Genomic DNA, 22537 nt, shown 5'->3' with positions numbered 1-22537 from the left:
CCACCATACTCCATTTATTAATGATATTTTGTAAAAATAATTGAATTATGGCAGTGGAATCAAAACCTAAAATTGCCAAGAGGGTTGGCATGGATTTCACTCCATCATGGTTCAGTTAAGGTGATGCGATAGCTAGATTTGGTTTCCAACAATTAATGTAATTTTTATTTATTATCCATTTTTAGAGAAATAAAGTCCTTAAATCCGTGACAGTATGCCTTTAATTGTACGATCTGTATTTAATTAAATTAAATGTAACTGTACAATGTTCTTTTAAAAAAAAAAAATGAATATATATATTCATTATACATGTACATTATACAGGGGTCTTCGGGGTGCGAGGGTGTTGCACACCTTCCACCCCGAGATTCTCTTCCATCTGAACTACTTCGGTCTGCACGTTCTGCTCATCCACGTCTCCGTGACGAGACTGACGACAGACAGAAGCACGCCCACTCCCAGAATGTAAAAAGCGGTCTGCAGGTCCTCCAGGCCAATGGTTCGAGCCTTCGTCGTGTCGGTCTGTCCGCACGTGTTGTTCGCCAGGTTGTTTAGTCGCTGCAGGGCTTGGTTCAAGAGGCCACTTTCAGTCATGTGCATCAATCTGTAACATGACGTAACATGACGCAATTAATATCAGGGTTATTGGACTAATTAAAACATGTAGGCGTGATAGTCTATTTTTGTCATCTCCATTAAGTTCACGATATTAAGTTGTATGTACATGTCAGTGGTGTAGCAGGGAGGGGGCACGGGGGCTTCGGCCCCCCAATCGGACCTTTTTTTCTATGTTTTACTGTATTAAACTTTATAAAATCATACATACATACATACATGGTGTGTATCCCCCACCCAGTAGTGGGTTGCCCCCACCCATCTAAAATCCTGGCTACGCCAGTAGTACACGTATATAAAATACTGAACTCGTTTTCCATAGATATCATTTTAGCGAAACGAGCTCACGAGTGCGAGGTCAAATACAAGGAAAGTTCGCTTGTTTCATAAAAATAATATCTGACGAAAATGAGTGTGCTATTTTATTTATTATTCACCTTCACATTTTGTAATATTTGTTCGAAAATCCGTAAATTCAAGCAAATATATTCATTTGTGATAGTATGCAAGTTTGAAACCGACCCTTTTTAGTGTGTCCTGTTTTATTATTTTCTATAACTGCATACCAGGCATTCTATACAGAAACCTCACATTTGCAAGGCATGCTTGTCGTCAGAGTACCTAATCGCCGATTGAGCCCGTTGTAGAATTTTGTGACAATATAATATGACTCAGTGGGTAGGTGTAAGATCACTACACCCTCTTTTTTCTCACTAACCACTAACAACTAACCCATACAACCCAGATAGCTGAGGTCTCTCTCTCAGTGGTATAGTGATCGCTTGATGCGCGGTCGGTTTGGGATCGATCCCCGTCGGTGGGCCCATTGGAATATTTCTCGTTCTGGCCAATGCACCACAACTGGTATATCAAAGACCGTGGTGTGTGCTATCCTGTCTGTGGAATGGTGCATATAAAAGATCCCTTGCTCTCTAAGACTATATAATGTCAAAATGACCAAATGTTTGACGTCCGATAACCGAGTGCACCACGACTGGTACATCAAAGGCCGTGGTATATGCTATCCTGTCAATGGGATGGTGCGTATAAAAATCCCTTGCTGCTAATCGAAAAGAGTAGCCCATGAAGTGGCGACAGCGGGTTTCCTCCCTCAATATCTGTGTGGTCCTTTACCATGTCCGACGCCATATAACCGTAAATAAAATGTGTTGAGTGCGTCGTTAAATAAACCATTTCATTTCATTTCCAATAGCCGATTATTATTAAATCAATGTTCTCTAGTGGTGTCGTTAGGTGTCGTTAAACAAAACAGACTTTAATCCTTCACTTACTTTAGAGAAAATATTTTCGTGAAGTCTGAGTGTAGCGGCAGTCCGAACCTGTTGAGTACCGGGACCGACAGCGCCGGCAGGATGAGCTGTAACGTACAGTCACGTACCGTCCAGGCGTTCACGTGGTGATAGTGCGCCACGAACACGTACGACCCTTCGTACAGCTTAGTCCGGTGCTTGTTGTCGTCTCGGTCCCTGTACGACGCGTTGTGTTTTTCATCCAAAATTGGCCAAAGACTTTTGTCCTGTCCCTACCAAAATAAAAATAAAAACAATATATGAACTTAATTATACATTATATATACACAAGTACCAGACGTCTTGATATACTGCATTCTTTTAGATTAGTTTGGGGGTGCAAGAACGCTTAATAATATAAGTCTGTTCTGTCATAATTATATAAAACTTTCCCTGCCTGTACAAAAACCTTGTAAGAACGCTAAACACGATTTGGAGCAGGATTTAGCTCAGCAGATCACTCGTCTAAGGTCATAAGGTCATATTAGGTTTTTCCCCATCTCATCCAGTGCCCCTCGATTGGCATATCAAAGGCCATCGTTTCTGCTGTCCTATTTGTGGGGGAAATGCATATAAAAGATCCCTTGCAGCTAATGGAAAATTGTTTCCTCTAAAGACTAATGTGTCACACTAATGTTTGACATCCAATAGCCGATTATTAACTAGTCTGTGTTTTAGTGGTGTCGTTGAAAAAAAAAACTTCTAACATTTAAGAAAACAAGATATAATCCAATGTATACACCCAAACAGATCACGTCATCCCTTCATTGCTGACTATGCCATCGTGAAATCATCCCAGCCCCAACTTCTGCCTGAAACAGGGGTGGCTCCAGGGTTCTGGTTAAACAATTTGTTAAAAGGGTACGTTTTGAGTTTGCCAAAGACAACTGAGTACAGTTCTCAAAACTGTTGGGTGGGGATTTTTAAAATAAAGATGCTCAAAGACACTGTCGATAATGAAATATAAAATCCCTTTCAAACGGGCGGTGTTGGGACACTGGATCACTACATAATCCACTAATGTGACAAATACAATTTCCTACCCATACCAGTGATTGTATGAACATTTTAATGATAAACTGAAGCTGAAGCTGAACATGTTTACGTGCTTATGTAACACGAAGTTTTCAAACACGCCCATTACGGGCTTATCCGCTGACATCGTCATGTCCGGGACAGGGGCTTTAAGGTGAGTTTAAGGTGGGCGGAATTCGAAATAAAAAAAAATTAGAAGTTAGGTCAGAGATCTAAACCAAAAGTGAGAGCTAACAACATTCTACTCATGTCTGGAAAATAAGTTAATGATAAACGAGACAAGAATTTAGAAGTTAGATCAGAGACCTAAAGCCAGAAATGAGAGCTGACAACATTCTACTCATGTCTGGGAAAATAGGTTAATGATAAACGAGACAAGAATTTAGAAGTTAGGTCAGAGACCTAAAGCCAGAAATGAGAGCTGACAACATTTTACTCATGTCTGGAAAATAGGTTAATGATAAACGAGACAAGAATTTAGAAGTTAGGTCAGAGATCTAAACCAAAAGTGAGAGCTGACAACATTCTACTCATGTCTGGAAAAAAAGTTAATGATAAACAAGACAAGAATTCAGAAGTTAGGTCAGAGACCTAAAGCCAGAAATGAGAGCTGACAACATTCTACTCATGTCTGGAAAATAAGTTAATGATAAACGAGACAAGAATTTAGAAGTTAGGTCAGAGACCTAAAGCCAGAAATGAGAGCTGACAACATTCTACTCATATCTGTAAAAAAAGTTAATGATCAACGAGCCACTCTGAATAAACGAGTGAACCTAACCCTCTTGAGCATGTTGAAGTAGTAGTTGCCCTGCGCGCCCCACTTGAGAGAGTCGTCGTTGAGGAGGTCGGCTACGTTCTGGTACTGCAGCTCCTCCTTGGTGACGGAGAGGAAGGCGATCAGGTTGGTGCAGTACACGGCGGAGATGACAGTGCAGAACATCGCCCACGACGAGATCACCAGGCGACCGGTCAGAGACTCCGGCAGAAAGTGACCACCTGCAACGATACACTATAATACAAAAAAGGGGCGGGACGTAGCCCAGTGGTAAAGCGCACGCCTGATACGTGGTTGGTCTAGAATCGATCCCCATCGGTGGGCCCATTGGGCTATTTATCGTTCCAGCCAGTGCACCACGACTGGTGTATCAAAGTCCGTGGTATGTACTATCCTGTCTATGGGATGGTGCATATAAAAAATCCCTTGCTATTAATGGAAAAATGTAGCGGGTTTCCTCTCTATGGCTGTGTCAAAATGATCATATATTTCACATCCAATAGCCGATGATTAAACAAAACAAAACAAACAAATTAATAAAAAAAAGAGAAACAAAACACCATACAAAAAACAAAAAAAACAAAAAACAAACAAAAAACCACACACACAAAAACAACAACAACTACAAACAATCAAATTAATAAAAAAAAAACCCTTAAAAACCACCTCATGTTGTGTACATAATGCTTAAGATTAATGCACCTTCTCTACGACCATGTTGACGTTATCGTTTGAGATCAGTTAACCCTTTACCTATTACCCGCCTGGTGCTAGGTATGGCCTTACATGGATGTGAGCGACATGGGCCTATGGGATGCCATTTTTGTAAGAGAGGTGAGGAAGGGGTCAGGCTGATTTTTCCCCCGAATTGAACGAAAATGCCCGACATTTATTCATATTTCCATTATAATATAGGAATCAACGCAAATAACAACGCATTTTTACATGGATTACAACGAATATTATGAGCTTAAGGTTACACACCATCATTAATTACTCCATGTAGTTGAATACAATTTCTATGCCAGAATATATTCTTTAAAAAATACAACACTATCATGCGACTACTAATTTTAGGGAGTGCTCTCAACTGACCAGTGCCATGTAAAAAATCAACATAGGTCGACCACGACATTTTTCAATTAACAGCCCTCATACCTTAGCACAGCCTCGTGTTGCTGTTATACAAGTGACACTATACCACTTGCACAGTTGTTATCAGTTAGTACTACATATAACAAGTGACTTAAAACAAATTAGTTATTTCAACACTACAGACGTCAAGCTATGTGTATTCATACAAGAACAAATTCAAAAAGTATACAAGAATTTTGAAGTATTTGTTTTTTGAGGAACAATGTCCTAAACCGGACTATAGTAAGCTGCTATCACAAGTAACGACACGACAAATGGTAGTGTGTTACCTTAATGATGGAAATACATGATAAAAAGTTTTCAGGACAGCTCATTTCACCCGATGTCTTCATCGTATTTTGCCCAAATGTGAAAATGTGCTACAGCACAGGTGTGGGAGGGTGGTGATTCCCCCATCTCATATGCATGTGGTGAGCTATAGAACCCCCCAGCCCCCCAAAAACCCCAACAACAACAAACAAAAACAAACAAACAGAAAACCCCAAAACAAACAGAAACAAAAACAAACAAAAACCCCCACAAAAAGACACATACCTTGTCTGAGCAGAGATCCGTAGATATACCAAAAGAACTGATAGACCAACCGCCAGCACGTCCGATCCTTGTCCTGGCCGTAGAATGGATTCACCGACTCCAGGAAGGCGACGAAGAGAACGACGAAGATCATGGACAGACCGATACAGACGAAGACCAGCCAGCGGAACGGGTTGAGGAGAGTCTTCCACTTGTTGTTATCCACGTTGGGCTTCAGGAATATCACAACAACGCGATCCCAGAAAAACGGCACCGTGAAGTCCATTATGCCTATTCTATCCATTCGTGGAATCAACGGAGCAGCAATGAAATCTATTTTCTGAAGGTCAAAAATACATATTTGTGGAATCAATGGAACAGCAATGAAATCTATTTTCTGAAGGTCAAAAAAATATATTTGTGGAAACAATGGAACAGCAATGCAATCTATTTTCTGAAGGTCAAACATATATATTTGTGGAATCAACGGATCAGCAATGGAATCTATTTTCTGATGGTAATATATATATATATATATATATATATATATATATATATATATATATATTCGTGGAATCAACGGAGCAGCAACGAAATCTATTTTCTGAAGGACAAAACATATATATATATATATTCTTAGAATTAACGGGTCAGAAAGGAACTCTATTTTCCGAAGGTCAAACAAATATATTCATGGAATCAACGGATCAGCAATGAAATATATTTTCTGAAGGTAAAAGAATATATATTCGTGGAATCAAAGGAAGAGCAATGAAATCTATTTTGTGAAGTTTAAAATAAAACGTAAAAGGCATGGTGATATGGAAAACCGACAATATATAGAATATCTCTTTGATTTATTTTAAAATGTGCTTTATTTACCAACATACGTTGTTATATGGCACTTACTACCGATTGATTGGTGCATAATTTAATTATGGACAAATACCCATGACGGTGACCAAGGGCAGATCCAGGAAATATTTAGGGAGAAATAATGGGAAAATTATTAAACAAACATGAATATAATAATCCACGCTAATATGCCTTTAAAGGCACTACGCGACTTTTCAGAATTTATAACTTTTTACTAATGCAAGGAAAGAAAGAAAGAAAGAAAGAAATATGTTTGCAGCATAATTCGTTTTATAACAGCATGCGCACGCGAGAGAGAGAGAGAGAGAGAGAGAGAGAGAGAGAGAGAGAGAGAGAGAGAGAGAGAGAGAGAGAGAGAGAGAGAGAGAGAGAGAGAGAGAGAGAGAGAGAGTTTTACAAATTCCCTTAAGTAACACAATTACTCTTACAAATAACACTGTTAATGGAGTTGGCAATAAAGTAGAATGTTTTTATACAAAACCTGATCGAGAAGATCTCCCACAATGCCGTTGTATTTTCCGTGTCCCATATCATTTCCCCATTTGCCGTCTTTAGGTTCGACAATAGTATAACTGTACCAAAGGTAAACCAAATAAGATTTTTTTCATTCTCTCCTGATTTGCACTGTATTTAATTTAACAGAGATATTAGTCATAGTTAATAAAAAGCTGAATTTGTATTTTAACACTATTTCAGTTATATCAGTAAATATATACATGTTTGTACTTCATTAGGTTTCAAATTGAATCCCAAATGCATTAGCAATTTGGCGAATTTCATTAGCCAAACCAAATATAATAAAACCAAGGCTCTTTAGTTAACTATATTTATTTGATTTTCGAATTAATAATGAAACTTATTTAATCAAATTTAAGTTTAATTCGAATTTCGCAAGTGAATAAATGAATGGATTAATAAATAAATGTTTAACGACAGCCCAGCACAATCACAGAGATCGGACATTAGGTGTCAAACAAAGGTAATTACATCAATATGATTGTTTCCATAAAAAAACTTTCAAAATGTATAAGTATGTAAAACAGTGTAAAGAGCTGTGGGGAAACAAAAGAATGTATTATAAATATCAAGGTAAGTATATTTTAAAACTTTGTATAGAAACCAAAATGTTTTTAAACCTTAAAAAAATGAATTCAGGTTGGAATTTAGAAGATTCCAAAACATTTCTGTTGCCATGTATATCGTATCTAGTCGGCTTCAGATGATGACCCTCAACCAAAATGTGACACACAGTCAGTGTACACTGATCGCTTAAATCCTGTTCATGATTCATCGTGGTGCAGGGGTGGCAACATTGTCATGGGTTTCCTTGCGAGTGGCGAATACACATTCGGTATCTCTTCAAAATTTCAAGACGAGTTCTATAAACATCTTTGATACATTTATTTAAATGTTTTTTCGGTGTTTGGTGATCTTGTGCAACATCGGTTTTGTTACCTCAGCTTCATACACTGTTTCCAAGGTCTTTTCGAAGAATTTATTTTATTGTGTTGATCTTCCAATCCTGTTCATTCAGTTTATATGTAAACTAATTTTAAAACCTGGGTTACTACCTACCTAAAATTTAAGGCCTGGGACAGAAACTGCAATATCTCTATACACAATCCACTGTACGTAGGACGACCATTTTTAATCGTGCGAATTACGAACGTGGTACTCTGAAAAGGCACAATATTTGAATCTATAGTTTGTCCCATCATTCTATAAACATGCCTTTTGTAAATACTTTCAGTTTGGTTTGACGTAAGAAAAAAAGTAAAAGTGTTTTGGAAATAACATACCCTCCCCCCCCTAAAAATATTTTGTGTGCAATTAAAAATAATAATCGGTTTAGAAATAAATAAAACTGTAATACATACCATACTAAAAGGCCGACGCTTACAGCATTATGTCAGCAATTTTGGTTTATGGACTGGTATAGTCTTGCTTTATCTGATTATTTTCTTGTTTCTGTAGTGAAATTAATCAAATAGAGCTATTTTTATCAAGACTACACCAGTCCATAAACCAAAATGGCGGCCATAACGCCGTAAGCGTCGTTTTCTTACTATGGTATGTATTACAGTTTTGTTTAATTCCAAACCGATTATTTTTTTAATTGCACACACAAATTGTCTCTTTTTTTATTCTCAAAACACTTTTAGTTTTTCTTACGTCAAACCAAATCAAAATTATTTAAACAAACAACAATATTTTTATAGGAGGATGGGACGGACTATATATTATAATTTACATTTTTAGTGCTCAAGCTCTTTCAGGGAATGGTGGATAGAGGGCTGAAAAAATATATTTGTCTCGCTGGTGATAAATGTACGTCATTAAGGAGAAATAGATAAGAAATTTGAGAAATGTTGTTTTAGTACGTCGGAAATGTTGTTTTAGTGTTATTTGACATACATCTCAGAAATATCGTGTCTGTATATTTGACGTCTTCAACTCAGACCTCGCTGTCTAAGGGGAGCTATCACTCGCTCCCCAAAACTCCCCTAAAACTAGACCAAGAATAATCATTTAGCTCCTCATATATATATATATATATATATATATATATATATATATATATATATATATATATATATATATATATATATATAATATTATATATATATATATATATATGAAGAGTTCAGACGCAAAACGCGATATAAACCATTTTCTTTCTAGTTTTTAGTTAAAGCCATTATTGTATGTCAGTAAGGGCTAATCGTAGGCCCGCTGATTTGCTGCAAAACTTGATTGATCATTGTGAAATTGTATTGGGTAAATCCCGGTTTTTAAAAAATCAAAACGCGATATACGCCAATTAAAAAAACAATTTATCTGAAAACGAAAAATGGATATATCGCGTTTTGCGCCTGAACTCTTCATATATATATATATTATGGTATTACTATGGTAATGTCTTAAATGGCTCCCCATAACTGTGTCCATGGTGAGATCTGTCAATTTCTAACTGGTAACACGTGTGAGTACGTGTCACATGTAACATAGTTACACTCTGGAAAAAGTGTTTTTCATTTTATATGAATATAGCTGCAATGATATGACCAGCTGATTTTATGTTCACTACAAGGTTGCGAATGTTTATGATAAATAAACCAGTCAATGATTTGGTTTTGTATCAAATGTTTTAATACAAGTGTAACTTACGTTACGGTGGCACAGCTAAAGTATCTTATATGTTACAGTGTTGATAAAAAAGGGTGAAATGTGAAATTTGTCATTACATACTTCTAACGATGTATTCTGAGAGTTCCACTTTGAAAATACATTATTTGCTTATTAATACTCATGTTACAGCTACCGCAATGCCATGTATGACGTAATATCTGTCAACTACAAATCGTAATATTATATCGGACGCACAATGTTGTTATGTTGTGTTGCTTTTAATTAATGAAGTGAGATTCTGCAGCCTTCAAAACTCCGAATTTAAACGTTTTGGCAAGATTGTAAATTTTGTACCTAGTTTCCTTCTCTCTGTCACCACCATCAAGGAACGACTCATTAACAGAAAATATGAAATGCAAAGGGGAACAATTCATTCTTCTTAAAGGCGCAGACCCTAGTTTCATTGCGTAAAAATGGACGCTAAATTTAGTTAATCTACAAACTTGCAACTCCTTTGGATAACGTTTTAACAGAGAGAAGCTAAAGTCTGTGATGTTTAAATAGGGAAATATCGTCTGAAAATAACTAGAGCTTGTCTCGATAACCATTACTTCTCAGACGTGCATTTTTAAAATTATGAAAAATACATTTGGGGGTATTACTAAAATCAGAATCACTTCAGGTGTAAGAAATGAATACTCTAAATAATAAAATGTAAGTACTTCTTATTTAAATGATCAAAAACGGTATTAATAGTGAAAAATACGTCGCAGTATTTAAAAACTAGGGTTTGTCACTTTACCAGGCCAATCAGCAAAATATTAGTTCTTTGCATGCTTGTAAAAACCAGGAAAAGGTATCGTCCTTAGACCTTTCCAATTACAATTTGATTTTAAATGTTCTGGGTGGGTTTTTTGTGATTTTAGTTATTATTACGATAATTGTCAGTCACTGATTTCAAATAACGGCCTTCCACCAGTCAGCAAACATTGCCAACAGTAGATGGGGAAGTCGTAACACTGGGCAACATTTAAATGTGAGTTTAAAAGTTTGTTTTGTTTAACGAAACCACTAGAGCACATCGATTTATTAATCATCTGCTATTGGATATCAAACATTCGGTAATTTTGACATGTAGTCTTAGAGAGGAAACCCGCTACATTTTCTCATTAGTAGCAAGGGATCTTTTATACGCACCATCCTACAGACAGGATAGCACATACCACGGCCTTTGATACACCAGTCGTGGTGCAGTGGCTGGAACGAGAAATAGCCTAACAGGCCCACCGGCGGGAATCGATCCGACACCGACCGCGCATCAGACGAGCGCTTTACGACTGGACCACGTCCCGCCACTTAAATGTGAGATGCATATGTCTTACCGGTATAGTACCCACTATCAGATGCATGTTATTCATGCCTTTTGTTGTCTTCGGGAAGAGAATGCTCTGGTGAATATTCGGTTCATGAAGTAATAATGCACAAGCATTGTTCAAGTGCTGGTTGTATTGTATCAAACCGTTGTCTTTATGCTGGAAAATAATAATAATTAAAACAAAATTTAATACACATACGAGACAAACGAATAACCCACGATGCAAACGTTGGATCTATCTATCTATCTATGTCTATATCTATATATATATATATATATATATATTATGTGTGTGTGAGTGTGTGTGTCTGTGTGTATTTGTGTGCGTGTGTGTGTGTATGTGTGTATGTATGCGTGTGTATGTGTGTATGCGTGTGCGTATGTGTGTATGTGTGTGTATGTGTGTGTATATATGTGTGTGTGGGTTTTTTTAAAACGTATTTAATTATACGCAAGTAGACAATGGAGGGCTGACAGATCGAGGGCTCAAACCACAGTTTCTAGGCGGTTCTGGGGTATGCTGCCACGTAAAATTTTAAAAACTAGATGTCCTGAAATGCAATTTCCTGCATTCTACAAGTAAAATTCACCTCTGTCTTAAGATTTACTACTAGAGCTAGAGCCTCCCCCCACAACACCCCTAGAGCCCCCTTCCATTCCCCCCGATTTCGCCGTGCGTGACATACACGCACCTTATTTTGCGTACGTGGTGAGACAGAGGGGTTCACGGGCAAAAAGGCATATAGTCCAATTCCTGAAAAGGGCACACCATAACATTTGGTAATCGTGAAAATGAAAATTGTAACAAAACGAGGTACTTCTTGGACCGCCCTTGTTCAGTTATACTTATTGTCATTCATCTGTTCATTCATTCTCTCGTCTCTCGGTAATTCGTTCACCCCTCGTGCATTTGAGCTCACCTGAATGACACCAAGATGACCGACAATGTATTTATCGCGTGTCGACGACGTGGGTACAGTGACTACTGCTACGTTGAACAGGCTCTGCTCCATTTCCTCAAAACCCAGGTCTGTGCCAGAACTGACACCAATCAGCCACAGCGACACCAAATCGAATGCAGAGAACGGGCGAAGTGTTTTCCGAAATTCTGTCACCTGAAAATTGAATTGAATTGAATTGAAGGAAGGAAAGAAATGTTTTATTTTCTGCCCAGATGAAACTAATTCTTTTTACAACCAACAACCTGACATTTATCACCAATCACAGAACTTGTGGTGTTAACTTCTCTATCAAAAGTTATCGAACTTTGACCCAGCCGGAAGTTATTTGGTTTAGTACTACCTATACATGATCAAAATCAAAATAAGATTTCATAAGTTAAATTGAAACAGTGTAAAGAGCTGTGCAAAACGTTTCGCCTGAGAATGATACATTCTTCATGTTCACCTGTTTTAATACAAAATACAAATGTAAAACAATACAACAATAGCCTATCGTAGTTACCTTGATGTTTTGTTTTACTTATTTTAAAATAGGTGTGTGTGTATTTATATGTATGCATATAGACGTATAATTCCTGGATGTCTGACGTATATGGATTACACAGTTATCGACTGATGACATTGAGTGAAATCAATGTCTGTTTTCCCCTTGTTTGCTTAACTTATATATACTACTTTCTTATGCATTAACACAATTATATTTATAAATAGTACATAATTATTACAAGAACACAATTACCAACAGACGATCGACGTTGTTTGGATAAATTTTAGAAAGTAGAAAGAAAGGAAGCCATGTTGTATTTAACGACGCACTCAACGCATTTTATTTACAGTTATTTATGGCATCAGGCCTATTTTCAGAATGCAAAAGAACCGGCAGAATTTTTGCAGAATTGTATTTACTGTTTTTATAGATCACCTGTGATCAAAATAGTTTGTGTGTTTTGTAACGACACCACTAGAGCAAATGGTTCGACATTTTTCTATGACGACAGAAATACACTTTCTTATTAAGATAAAGAATAAATATCGGTATGTTACTGCGTCATTAAAATCGTTTTGGCTTCTGTAGTGTGGAATGCATGGATGAATGAATGAATAAATGAATGTTTAACGACACCCCAGCACGAAAAATACATCGGCTGTTGGGTGTCAGACTATGGTAATGGAAACAAATAAAGTGATGATCAACATCAATATAAAAATTCAAGATTTAAATAAAAAGAACTGTGCAAAAATACAAATATCACAGATAGATACCGACTTTTACAAAAAAAAATCAATTTGTGCTGCATTGGCCATTATCAAAGAGAATGTTACACCCCTGCACCACGGTGAGGTTACAGCACGCGCAGGGGCTGTAGTGTGGACCACCATTTTAGTGACGGTTCAGTGGGCATTTTATTTATTTTTTAAATATTACATTCTAAAATGGCAGAAAACATTATAAGTGATTAAAAGAAAATGTGTCCACGTTTCATTCTGATAGACATACAGTAAACATCATTTTCATTTCATGTCAACTTATTTTCGTACTTATATCCAATTAAGGTTCAAGCACGCTGTCCTGGGTACACACCTCAGTGAGCTGTCTGTCCAGGAAAGTGGGTTAGTTGTTAGTGGTTAGTGGGAGAGAAGAGGGTGTAGTGGTCTTGCACCTACCCATTGAGTCGTTAAAACTTGCTCTAAGAGGGAACCGCTATCGGGCTGCGAACCCTGTACCTACTAGCCTTATGCCAGATGGCTTAACCACGACACCACCGAGGCAGAAGCACAGAGAAGTGTGACTAGCGATGATATTAAAAATAGCCAAGAAGACAAATTATAAAGATACATTTTGCTTGAAACGAAGATTAAAAAACCCCAACAACAATAACATATTAAGCTCTTTTGAAAAAAGATATTAAAAATCAGCCGAATAATTACCTTGTTGCTAAGAATGCGAAGGCCCCGTGTAGAACATAGAACCAGGGCATTAAGATAGACGTTTTTGTGCACAGCTGTCTTGTACAGGGAGAACATAGACGTGTTGAAAGTATCTCTGTCAACAGTGTCGACATTCAGGGTAGTGACCATCACATTTTCTCTGGACAGAAGGTCAGGTTCTCTAACTAGACGAGCTTCTGTTGATGGCAGTAGTATAACAAAGTAGAACAATAAAAACAGTTTGAAATTACCACAACATATAAATGCCAAAGAGAAAAGAATATATATATATATATATATATATATATATATATATATATATATATATATATATATATATATATATTAATAAACGCCATTTTTATATTGACATTTCAGAAACACTTTTACAATGAACACAACACTCACGTTCTGACAAAATTACCCCAGCCAATGGTAGTATGGGATGCCAATCTATTAGGAAATGGGAAGGAATTTAACTTGAAGTTCTTCTAAAGATATATATGCAAAAGCTAAAGAAAAACGAAATATAATTTGAATATTTTTTAACAAACGTAATTTTTATGTTGACATTTTAGAATCTTTGTTAGCATGAAGAATCATGTTCTGACAAATTGACCCTAGCCATAGCAGTGTGGTAGGTCAGTCTGTTAGGAAGTGGGAAGGAATTTTATTTAAAATCGTGTTAGATATAATGATTTTCACATAAGCATTATATAGAAAAGAAAGAAAGAAAATTGGCATGATGTCAGCAGTCCACTATCGAACCTAGGACAAGTTTTGAGTTTATTTATTTATTTATTTATTTACGATAATCACATTTACGTCCACCTTGGAATAACGGGAAGTTTGTTACTCGCCCCATGCAATACACAGACCCACCCCAACTCGAAAAATACAACAGATTGAGTTTCAAGTTTGATTATACAAAACAAAAGCTTACTAAAGTCTTTAGTACCCTGTATATAGGTAAGTGATGTATTACATGCGATTCGCACGTTTAAAACGTTTATTGGGGCTGTATAAAACAGGTCCAGATGAGATCACTGCTGTTGATAACCATACAAATTATAAGTTTTTTGTTTGATGTGCTGTTTTTTGGGGTGTTTTTTGGGGTTTGTTTTTGTTGTTGTTTGTTTGTTGTTGTTGTTGTTTTTTGGTGGGGGGTTTTTGGGGTGGGGGGTGGGGGGTGGCGTCCCGCTCCAACACCGGGCTAAAAGCTGTGAACATGGTAAACGTCCTTAAAGGGACAGACCCTAGTTAAACTAGTTTTTAAACACTACAGCATATTTTTCACTATTAGAGCCGTTTATGATCACTGAAATCAAATATTACTTATATTTTATTCTTTAGATTATCTATTTACGTACAACCGAAGTGTTTCTAGTCATCCTGATGTTTCTAAAAACGCACGTGCGTCTGAGAAGTAGCGGTTTATTGACTCGAGTTCTATTCTATTTTTAAGGATATTTCCCGTTTTAACGTCATAGACTCTTCTTTCACTCTATTTTAACTTTATCCAAATGATTTACAGGATTGTAAATTAACTAAACTTAAGTGTCCATTTTTTACGGTTTAAAACTAGGGTCTGCGTCTTTAATAAACTTTATACCTGACGTATTGTCGAATACCACCAGCATCGTCGTCCAGCCCATATCGGTGGCGATGTTATACAAGACGGTGACTGTGTCGCATCCCGCGTGTGTGTCTGAATGACTGGCCGTGTAGTTCTCACGGCGCGGGATGCACCTGTACACCGGACAGCCGGACACGATGTCCGAGGTCTGGACACGAACTACACACGTGTACGCATGTGGCGAACCGGCACACAGATGATGGCGCAGCTGATAACATCTTGGTGATGCAACGTCTGTCACAATAACAAAAGGAAACAGTAAAGAAGTGTGTTTTGTTTAACGACACCACTAGAGCACAGTGGTGTATTAATTATCGGCTATTGGATGTCATACATTTGGTAATTTTGACATATAGTCTTAGAGAGGAAACCCGCTATATGTCCATTAGTAGCAAGGGATTTTTGTTTTAATATTTATTTTCCCCAGTCCATTCTGACCATGTCAAGGTTGGGGAGCCCTGAATTCATGGCCTTACATCAAAGTGATATAATGTATATACAAGCACATTATATCTAATTTGTGGCATAATAATGTTATACAGTCATATATAACAATTTAATACATAAATACATTTGTAAGGTTTCTGTATAAATTAAAGATTGGCAAAAAACAAAACAAATTGCTATGACTCATAGTATGCAAAGGACTGGGAAATATAGGAGAAGAAGAAAGAAGATATAATAACCGCTGATTAAACAATGTACCAGACATTCGTTAATACAAACGTGTGATCTTTAGCCAAACCTGCTTACGCAATCTAGGTAGTACTAAACCAAATAACATCCGGCAGGTTTCGCTAAATATGACACGTTTGTATTAACGAATGTCTAGTACATTGTTTAATCAGCGGTTATTAGACGTCCCACATATAGTAATGTAGCATTACGAGATGTCCAGTTGTTCAAAGTGGATGTCATGGATTTGTGTCGTTGTCGCAATACATCCTATTACTAACCTTTTATTTCGATTAAACTTAAAAGGTAGTTTGCTTTGTTTAACGACACACCTAGTGTACAATCTGCATGGTCCGTTATTTTCCAGTTATGGTTTTGGCTTATTTAATAATGAAATAATTGATGGAAAGAAATAAGGGAAAACATGGTAGTGGAGAAAAATATATTATATCGAGGATATTTCATGTTTTTTTGTGTGAAATATGATTTATATCTCATCGAGTGAAGTTTGCAATTAGTATCTCTCGAATCGCGCTTGCGCGACGAGTGTGATATGATTGCAAACTTCACGAGATGAGATGTAAATCATATTTGACAAAAAAACATGAAATTTTCTATTTATTATATAACTTTTGGCAATTTATCTTTATTTTTAAAATGCCAGCAGCAAAATAGTTCCGGCTTTCTTACAGTGAAGATAACACATTCTACAGTCACGATAACACATTTTAAAGAGAAATTTTCACTTTAAAATGTGTTATCGTCACTGAGTGACTGATAACACTTTTATTTGACTGATATTTTAAGATTTTTCACTAAATGTTATATAATATAGAGATGCAATGTATGACTGAATGTCGGTACTGTGGTATTGGTTTTCAGTAACACAGTTAACTTCCTGATGAGGGATTTGGATGTAGTTAATACTTGATGTTACTATTTATATGTTCCCTTATTTCTTTCCATCTGTATATATATATATATATATATATATATATATATATATATATATATATATATATATATACATATATATATATATATATATGACAACTTCAAATTCATTTCGTATATGACGATTTTGTGAATGGCAGCTAAACCCTGACACCCAGTTGTTCCCGACCTAACATCAGGAAACAAATAGAAAACAAAAACACAAACAAAGCAGGACACAAATAATATCTCCAAAACGATTATGAAAGGGGAAATTCATACCCATTTTAGATGCCACAACAAAACAACAATAACGTTGTTTTTTTAATACATGACAAAACGTATATAATTAAGAAAACTGCCAGAAAAGAAAAGGAAAATAAATATACATACCCAAATCCGAGCCCACAACAACATCCTTAAAACAATGGGTTAGAGCTCTCATGTATGACAAAATGACAAAGTGTCTGATAAAAGAACTTAAAATAAGACAAAACATCCTGCCGCGGTGCTGCTTCGTCAGTCTAACAGAAGTAATGAAATAACAATGTTAGTTTAAGAAACTTGCTCTGTTTGAACAGAACACGGCTAACAAGAGAAGGGCGTCATACAACATGATCGCCGTATTGAACACAGACACCGTGAGAGAATCAGTACTTCACACACACATGCTGTCGTTACCGTTATTATCGTCATCTCCGTAGTATTGTTTCTTCTTTGGAGTGGTGTATGGATCAGTGAGATAGTGTGCGTCCCGTCCTTGAATCCAGGTGGAGATGATTTCCCTTGGGATGGTGTAACTTCTGTAAGGCCATGTGTGACTACATCTACCTTTGGGTTTTTTTTGGTTTTTAAATTCTACTAATCATTCCCCTAGAGAGATAACTATGATAGTCCTGATACTAGCCCAAAGACAGCAGGAAAATAAACGAACGAATGAATAAATGAATCAATCAATCAGGGGCGGGACGTAGCCCAGTGGTAAAGCATTCGCTTGATGCGCGGTCGGCAGGGATCGATCCCCGTCGGTGGTCCCATTGAGCTATTTCTCGTTCCAGGCAGTGCTTCACAACTGGTGTAACAAAGGACGTGGTATGTGCTATCCTGTCTGTGGAATGGTGCATATTAACGATCCCTTGCTGTTAATCGGAAAGAGCAGACCATGAAGTGGTGACAGCGGGTTTCCTCTCTCAATATCTGTGTGGTTCTTAACCATATGTCTGACGACATATAACCGTAAATAAAATGAGTTGAGTGTGTCGTTAAATAAAACATTTCCTTCAATCAATAAATCAATGAATGTTTAACGACACCCCAGCACGAACAATACATCGGCTATTGAGTGTAAATGCAAAACATTAAGTGATTATAAAAAAACGAATAAACATTTGTGAATAGTCGTATGATCAAATTTTTACAATATGCACTCTGGAGTATCCCCGCTAATGAATATAATTATGATCTCTGGTATGTTCTGTCCTGGCTATGTGATCTATTGCTAGGTATCGAAAAATAAATGATTATGCACAGATACCGGATGTTCTTGTTTGTTTTGTTTTGGGTTGTTTTGGGTGTGAAACACTGGACGTCATGTGTATGTATTGATATAGTGTTTGAACATTTCTGGACCATAAGGGGTGCGGTTTTTGTTTGTGTGTTGTTGTTTTTTTGGGTGTTCTGGTTTTCCTCTCATTTTGTGAAATAATGTGTAGTATATTATTTGATATATTTTTGAAAACGTCCTCTACTAAACGATAATTCTTTTCATCGTTTTGATTGCCTAAACGTAATAATTATTTTAAATGACACACATATGGTTTTAAAATTTAGCACCCTCAAATTAGGTTAAACGTCTTGTTGTAGAACATCATCAGGACTGCCTGGACAACGTTAAATAAGTACAAGTCCTCTTATATGGTATTATTCTTCAATACAATGTATTTTCAGAAGTTACCTTTTTTTTTTTGACAGTCAATGTTTTTTCCTTTTCTGACCAAATAATATAATTGTAAATGACAAGCATAATATGTGTTTGGAGCCAGCACTCTCAAGTTAGATGAAAAAAAAACCCCACCCTTGAACAAGGATACGTAAATACATTTGTGGGAAATAGGACCGGACCATGCTGGCATTGTGTCAAATGATTTTACCCGAAGATGAACCAGATCAAAGCTAGATGTCTATGTATCGATGTTGTCGTCGATCGTTTTCCACACACTATTATTAATGAGACTATGACCATTTGATACCATTCATGAAATTACCTCAAAGGTTTGTTGCTCGATAAACGATCGATATCTTTTCAAATAAAAACATGTCAATTGTTTATTTTGTTTAACGACACCACTAGTGCACACTGATCATTATTAATCATGGGCTATTGGATGTTAAACATTTGGTAATTTTGACAAATAGTCTTAGAGAGGAAACCCGCTACGTTTTTCCATTAGTAGCAAGGCATCTTTTATATGCACCATTCCATAGGCAGAATATCACATACTACGGCCTTTGATATACCAGTCGTGGTGCACTGGCCGGAACAAGAAATAGCCCAATGGGCGCACCGACGGGGGTTGCATCAGACGGTCACTTTACCACTGGGCTACGTCCCGCCCCACATGTCACTTGATACTCTTTATATTGAATAATAATCTGTAATGTGTTGTTTGTTAAATGTTTCGAGAAAACCCCTGCGCGTGCAGTAACCTCACCGTGGTGCAGGGGTGTAACATTCTCTTTGAGAATGGCCAGTACAGCACAATTGATACAATTGAAATTTTGATTAAAAGTCAGTATCTATCTGTGATATTTGTATTTTTGCACAGTTCTTTAGACTGTTTTTATTTAAATCTTGAATTTTTATATTGATGTTGATCATCACTTTATTTATTTGCATTACTATAGTTTGACGCCGAATAGCCGATGTATTTGTCGTGCTGGGGTGTCGTTAAACATTCATCCATTCATTGGTTTAGAGAAAAAATATCCTAAGCGGTATTTTGTTTTCGTCATTTGTCCGCATAAACATACTGTTTTATTTGTGCAACTGTGACCATTTGATGCCATACATAAAAAAGCCTCAAAGGCTTCCTGCTCGATAAACGGATCTGTGTCTTGTCAAAGAGAAAACAAGTGCATCGTGGTAACCGAATACCCGATATCACAAGCCTCTGTCAATACCGGAACTAAACAAAAGGCTTATCTTTGGCACGAACTAGAATTGAATTAAAGCAAAAACTGTTGGCGAGAAAATCTTTAACCAGTTTAAGTAAACACAAATGTTTAGTCTCTGCAGGAAGAAATGTTCAAATAGTAATCGAACCAATAGCATCTTTGTACATAAAATAATCATAACTATATAACAGTAGTAATTAAAATGATATCTGTGTATAATCCAGTGCAAGAAAACATTTATAAAAGGTACACCACGGATAGAAACGGATATCGCCAGGGGAAAAACATATTTCATTGTTTTACATTTAAAACATTTAACTATTTTATATACCCAACAAACCACAATTGAAACATTTGTCAGTGTACAGTTAGCATGTGTTTCAGGAAGTGAAATTAATGTATATAATTACTGCTGTTGGTGTTTTCCCCCCTTTATTCCATATTTATACATATTCTTATATGTGTGTTTGTTTGTTTGTTTATGTGTGTGTTTGTTTGTGTGTGTGTGTGTGTGTGTGTGTGTGTGTGAGTGTGTGTGTGTGAGTGTGTGTGCGCGTACGTGCGTGTATGTGCATGTGTGTTTTAAGAAAATGGTGTATTTGTTGTATGCTGTTTTATGTTACAACAACAAACGTTTTGAACGATTGTAGTCACATGACTTAATATCTACTAATAAATTTTCTGTGATCAAATGTTTCAGTCACATGTCTTGAAACTTATAAACTATCATTTGAGCAACGATTCTGGTCTAAATTCCAGGCCTGAAACGTTGATCACCAGACCAGCAACAAAAAACATATAATCGCTCTAAGAACAGCTTTAGTCACATTGATTGCAATTCTAAAAACATCCCTCGAACATTATTGTGTGTTGTTTTTTTTGTTGTTTTTTTTGTGGTTTTTTTTTTTGTCATGCAGCTTGAAACATTACACAACATCACTTGAGCAACTGTTTTAGTTGTATGCCTTGATGCCTTGATGCCTTAAGCCATTACATGAACAACAGTGTTTTGGGATATGACTTGGAATCGTTACAACATATCAATAAAACATTGATCCCAAAAGCATCTCTGAACCTTTGCTGAAGGCCGGCCGTTTGAAACCTTAAAGGGACTGACCTGGGTTTGCTGTCATTGTACGATGTTTCTGACAAACAGAGTCACAAACTAGCAAACTCGGAACAAACCAAACACACGCTGTATCTGAATTTTGAAAACCACCACTTGTTCTTCAATCTGACTGAAATTATAAACCACAGCCGATACAGCTGTTACGTCTAAATGCTTAAAATCTCAAACATCGCTACTCTTAAGACGAAGCCACACGGTACCAGTGTCTCGTAAGCGAATAGACGATTGTGACAAGTCAAGCATTACTACTTTAAGATGTGACCACATTGTCCAATAATTATTGTTGCCTGGCAGATGCACTTCATCATCGGATGATGATCTGTTTGTTCTCAAAAGAATCTTCTCAACGTGTTGGGTTTGTTCATGGATTTGGCACATTGTTTCATTCGTCTTGTGACAGCTTGATGTATTATCTCCAGACACACTGCCACCGCTGACACCACGAGCCCGGCACCCAGGAGGTAGAAGGCGCTCTGCAAGTCCTCAAGATCCACAGTTCGAGCCTCGGTCGAGGTCTTCTGATCACAGGTCTTACTGTTGGAATCTTTGGCAAGGCGAGCGATAATCGCATCAAGCATACCAGAATCAATGATTCTCAATAATCTGAAACATAGTTTAAAGAAAAGAAAAGAAATAACTGCAAGTTAAAATCAGTTGGTCTTCTCATTTAACGGCGGCTATTGAGAAATCTAGAGACAAAGTTATATTTAGATCTACATTTTATTTATGAAACCTGTCATACTAAGATAAACAACATAGGAAAACCTCAACAATAACTATGGTGCACGCTTGCTTTGCAATACGGTTTATCCGATTAATGACCAGACATAGGGAACTGGAGGGGGGGGGGGGGGGGGGGGGAACAAATATAAACAATGAGTCATGGTTAATACAGCTTCTACCCTGGGTCAGGCCACTGATCATACCAGACACCGGACACAGGGTGGACATGCCGTAATCTAATGGATGTAGGCATGGAAAAAGTGTGGATTGACTTTAATACAGCTGTGTTGGGGCTCGAGGGACTATGTCTGACCCACACTTCTATTCTTGCACGTGCTGCACTTGCTGTTACTGACAGTTCTTAATGGATGGAAAAATCCAACTTAAATTCAAAGAAGAAAAACAAAACAAATCATAACGAAACAACCCAGAAACAAAACAAAAAAAGTTAAACAAAACAAAACACGCTCAAACACCTACAGCATAAAATGCACTACATATTATTTAGTTTTATATTTAAAAAAATAATAATTGTATCCATTTTGAATTTACATTTTAAAACCAATCAGTAAGTCCTCTACAGGTTCGTT

The 22537-nt window shown here is 36.8% G+C and overlaps 1 protein-coding gene across 1 annotated transcript; it reads right to left on the bottom strand.

Moving 5' to 3' along the window:
• Window positions 1-384: 384 nt before the first annotated feature.
• Window positions 385-21228, bottom strand: LOC121369936 (glutamate receptor ionotropic, kainate 2-like). Its single transcript, XM_041495019.1, has 11 exons — window positions 21213-21228; window positions 15290-15547; window positions 13678-13874; window positions 11707-11901; window positions 10794-10943; window positions 7858-7958; window positions 6764-6854; window positions 5428-5746; window positions 3742-3959; window positions 1908-2158; window positions 385-604 (listed from the first exon to the last, which is right to left on the bottom strand). Exons 1-11 carry the CDS (start codon window positions 21226-21228, stop codon window positions 385-387), a joined length of 2016 nt encoding a protein of 671 aa, XP_041350953.1.
• Window positions 21229-22537: the final 1309 nt, after the last annotated feature.

This window comes from Gigantopelta aegis, chromosome 4 (genome assembly GCF_016097555.1).
Source record: "Gigantopelta aegis isolate Gae_Host chromosome 4, Gae_host_genome, whole genome shotgun sequence".
In the NCBI taxonomy this organism is placed as follows: domain Eukaryota; kingdom Metazoa; phylum Mollusca; class Gastropoda; order Neomphalida; family Peltospiridae; genus Gigantopelta; species Gigantopelta aegis.
The sequence above is the reverse complement of the archived record's forward strand: the minus strand, read 5'-3'. Positions and strand labels throughout refer to the sequence as shown.

Coding starts and splice junctions, on each gene's coding strand:
- LOC121369936 (XM_041495019.1), bottom strand. Junction 11,902..13,677: donor TTCGCATTCTTAGCAACAAG/GTAATTATTCGG, acceptor TTCAATTTTCAG/GTGACAGAATTTCGGAAAAC. Junction 10,944..11,706: donor GTCATCTTGGTGTCATTCAG/GTGAGCTCAAAT, acceptor ATTATTTTCCAG/CATAAAGACAACGGTTTGAT.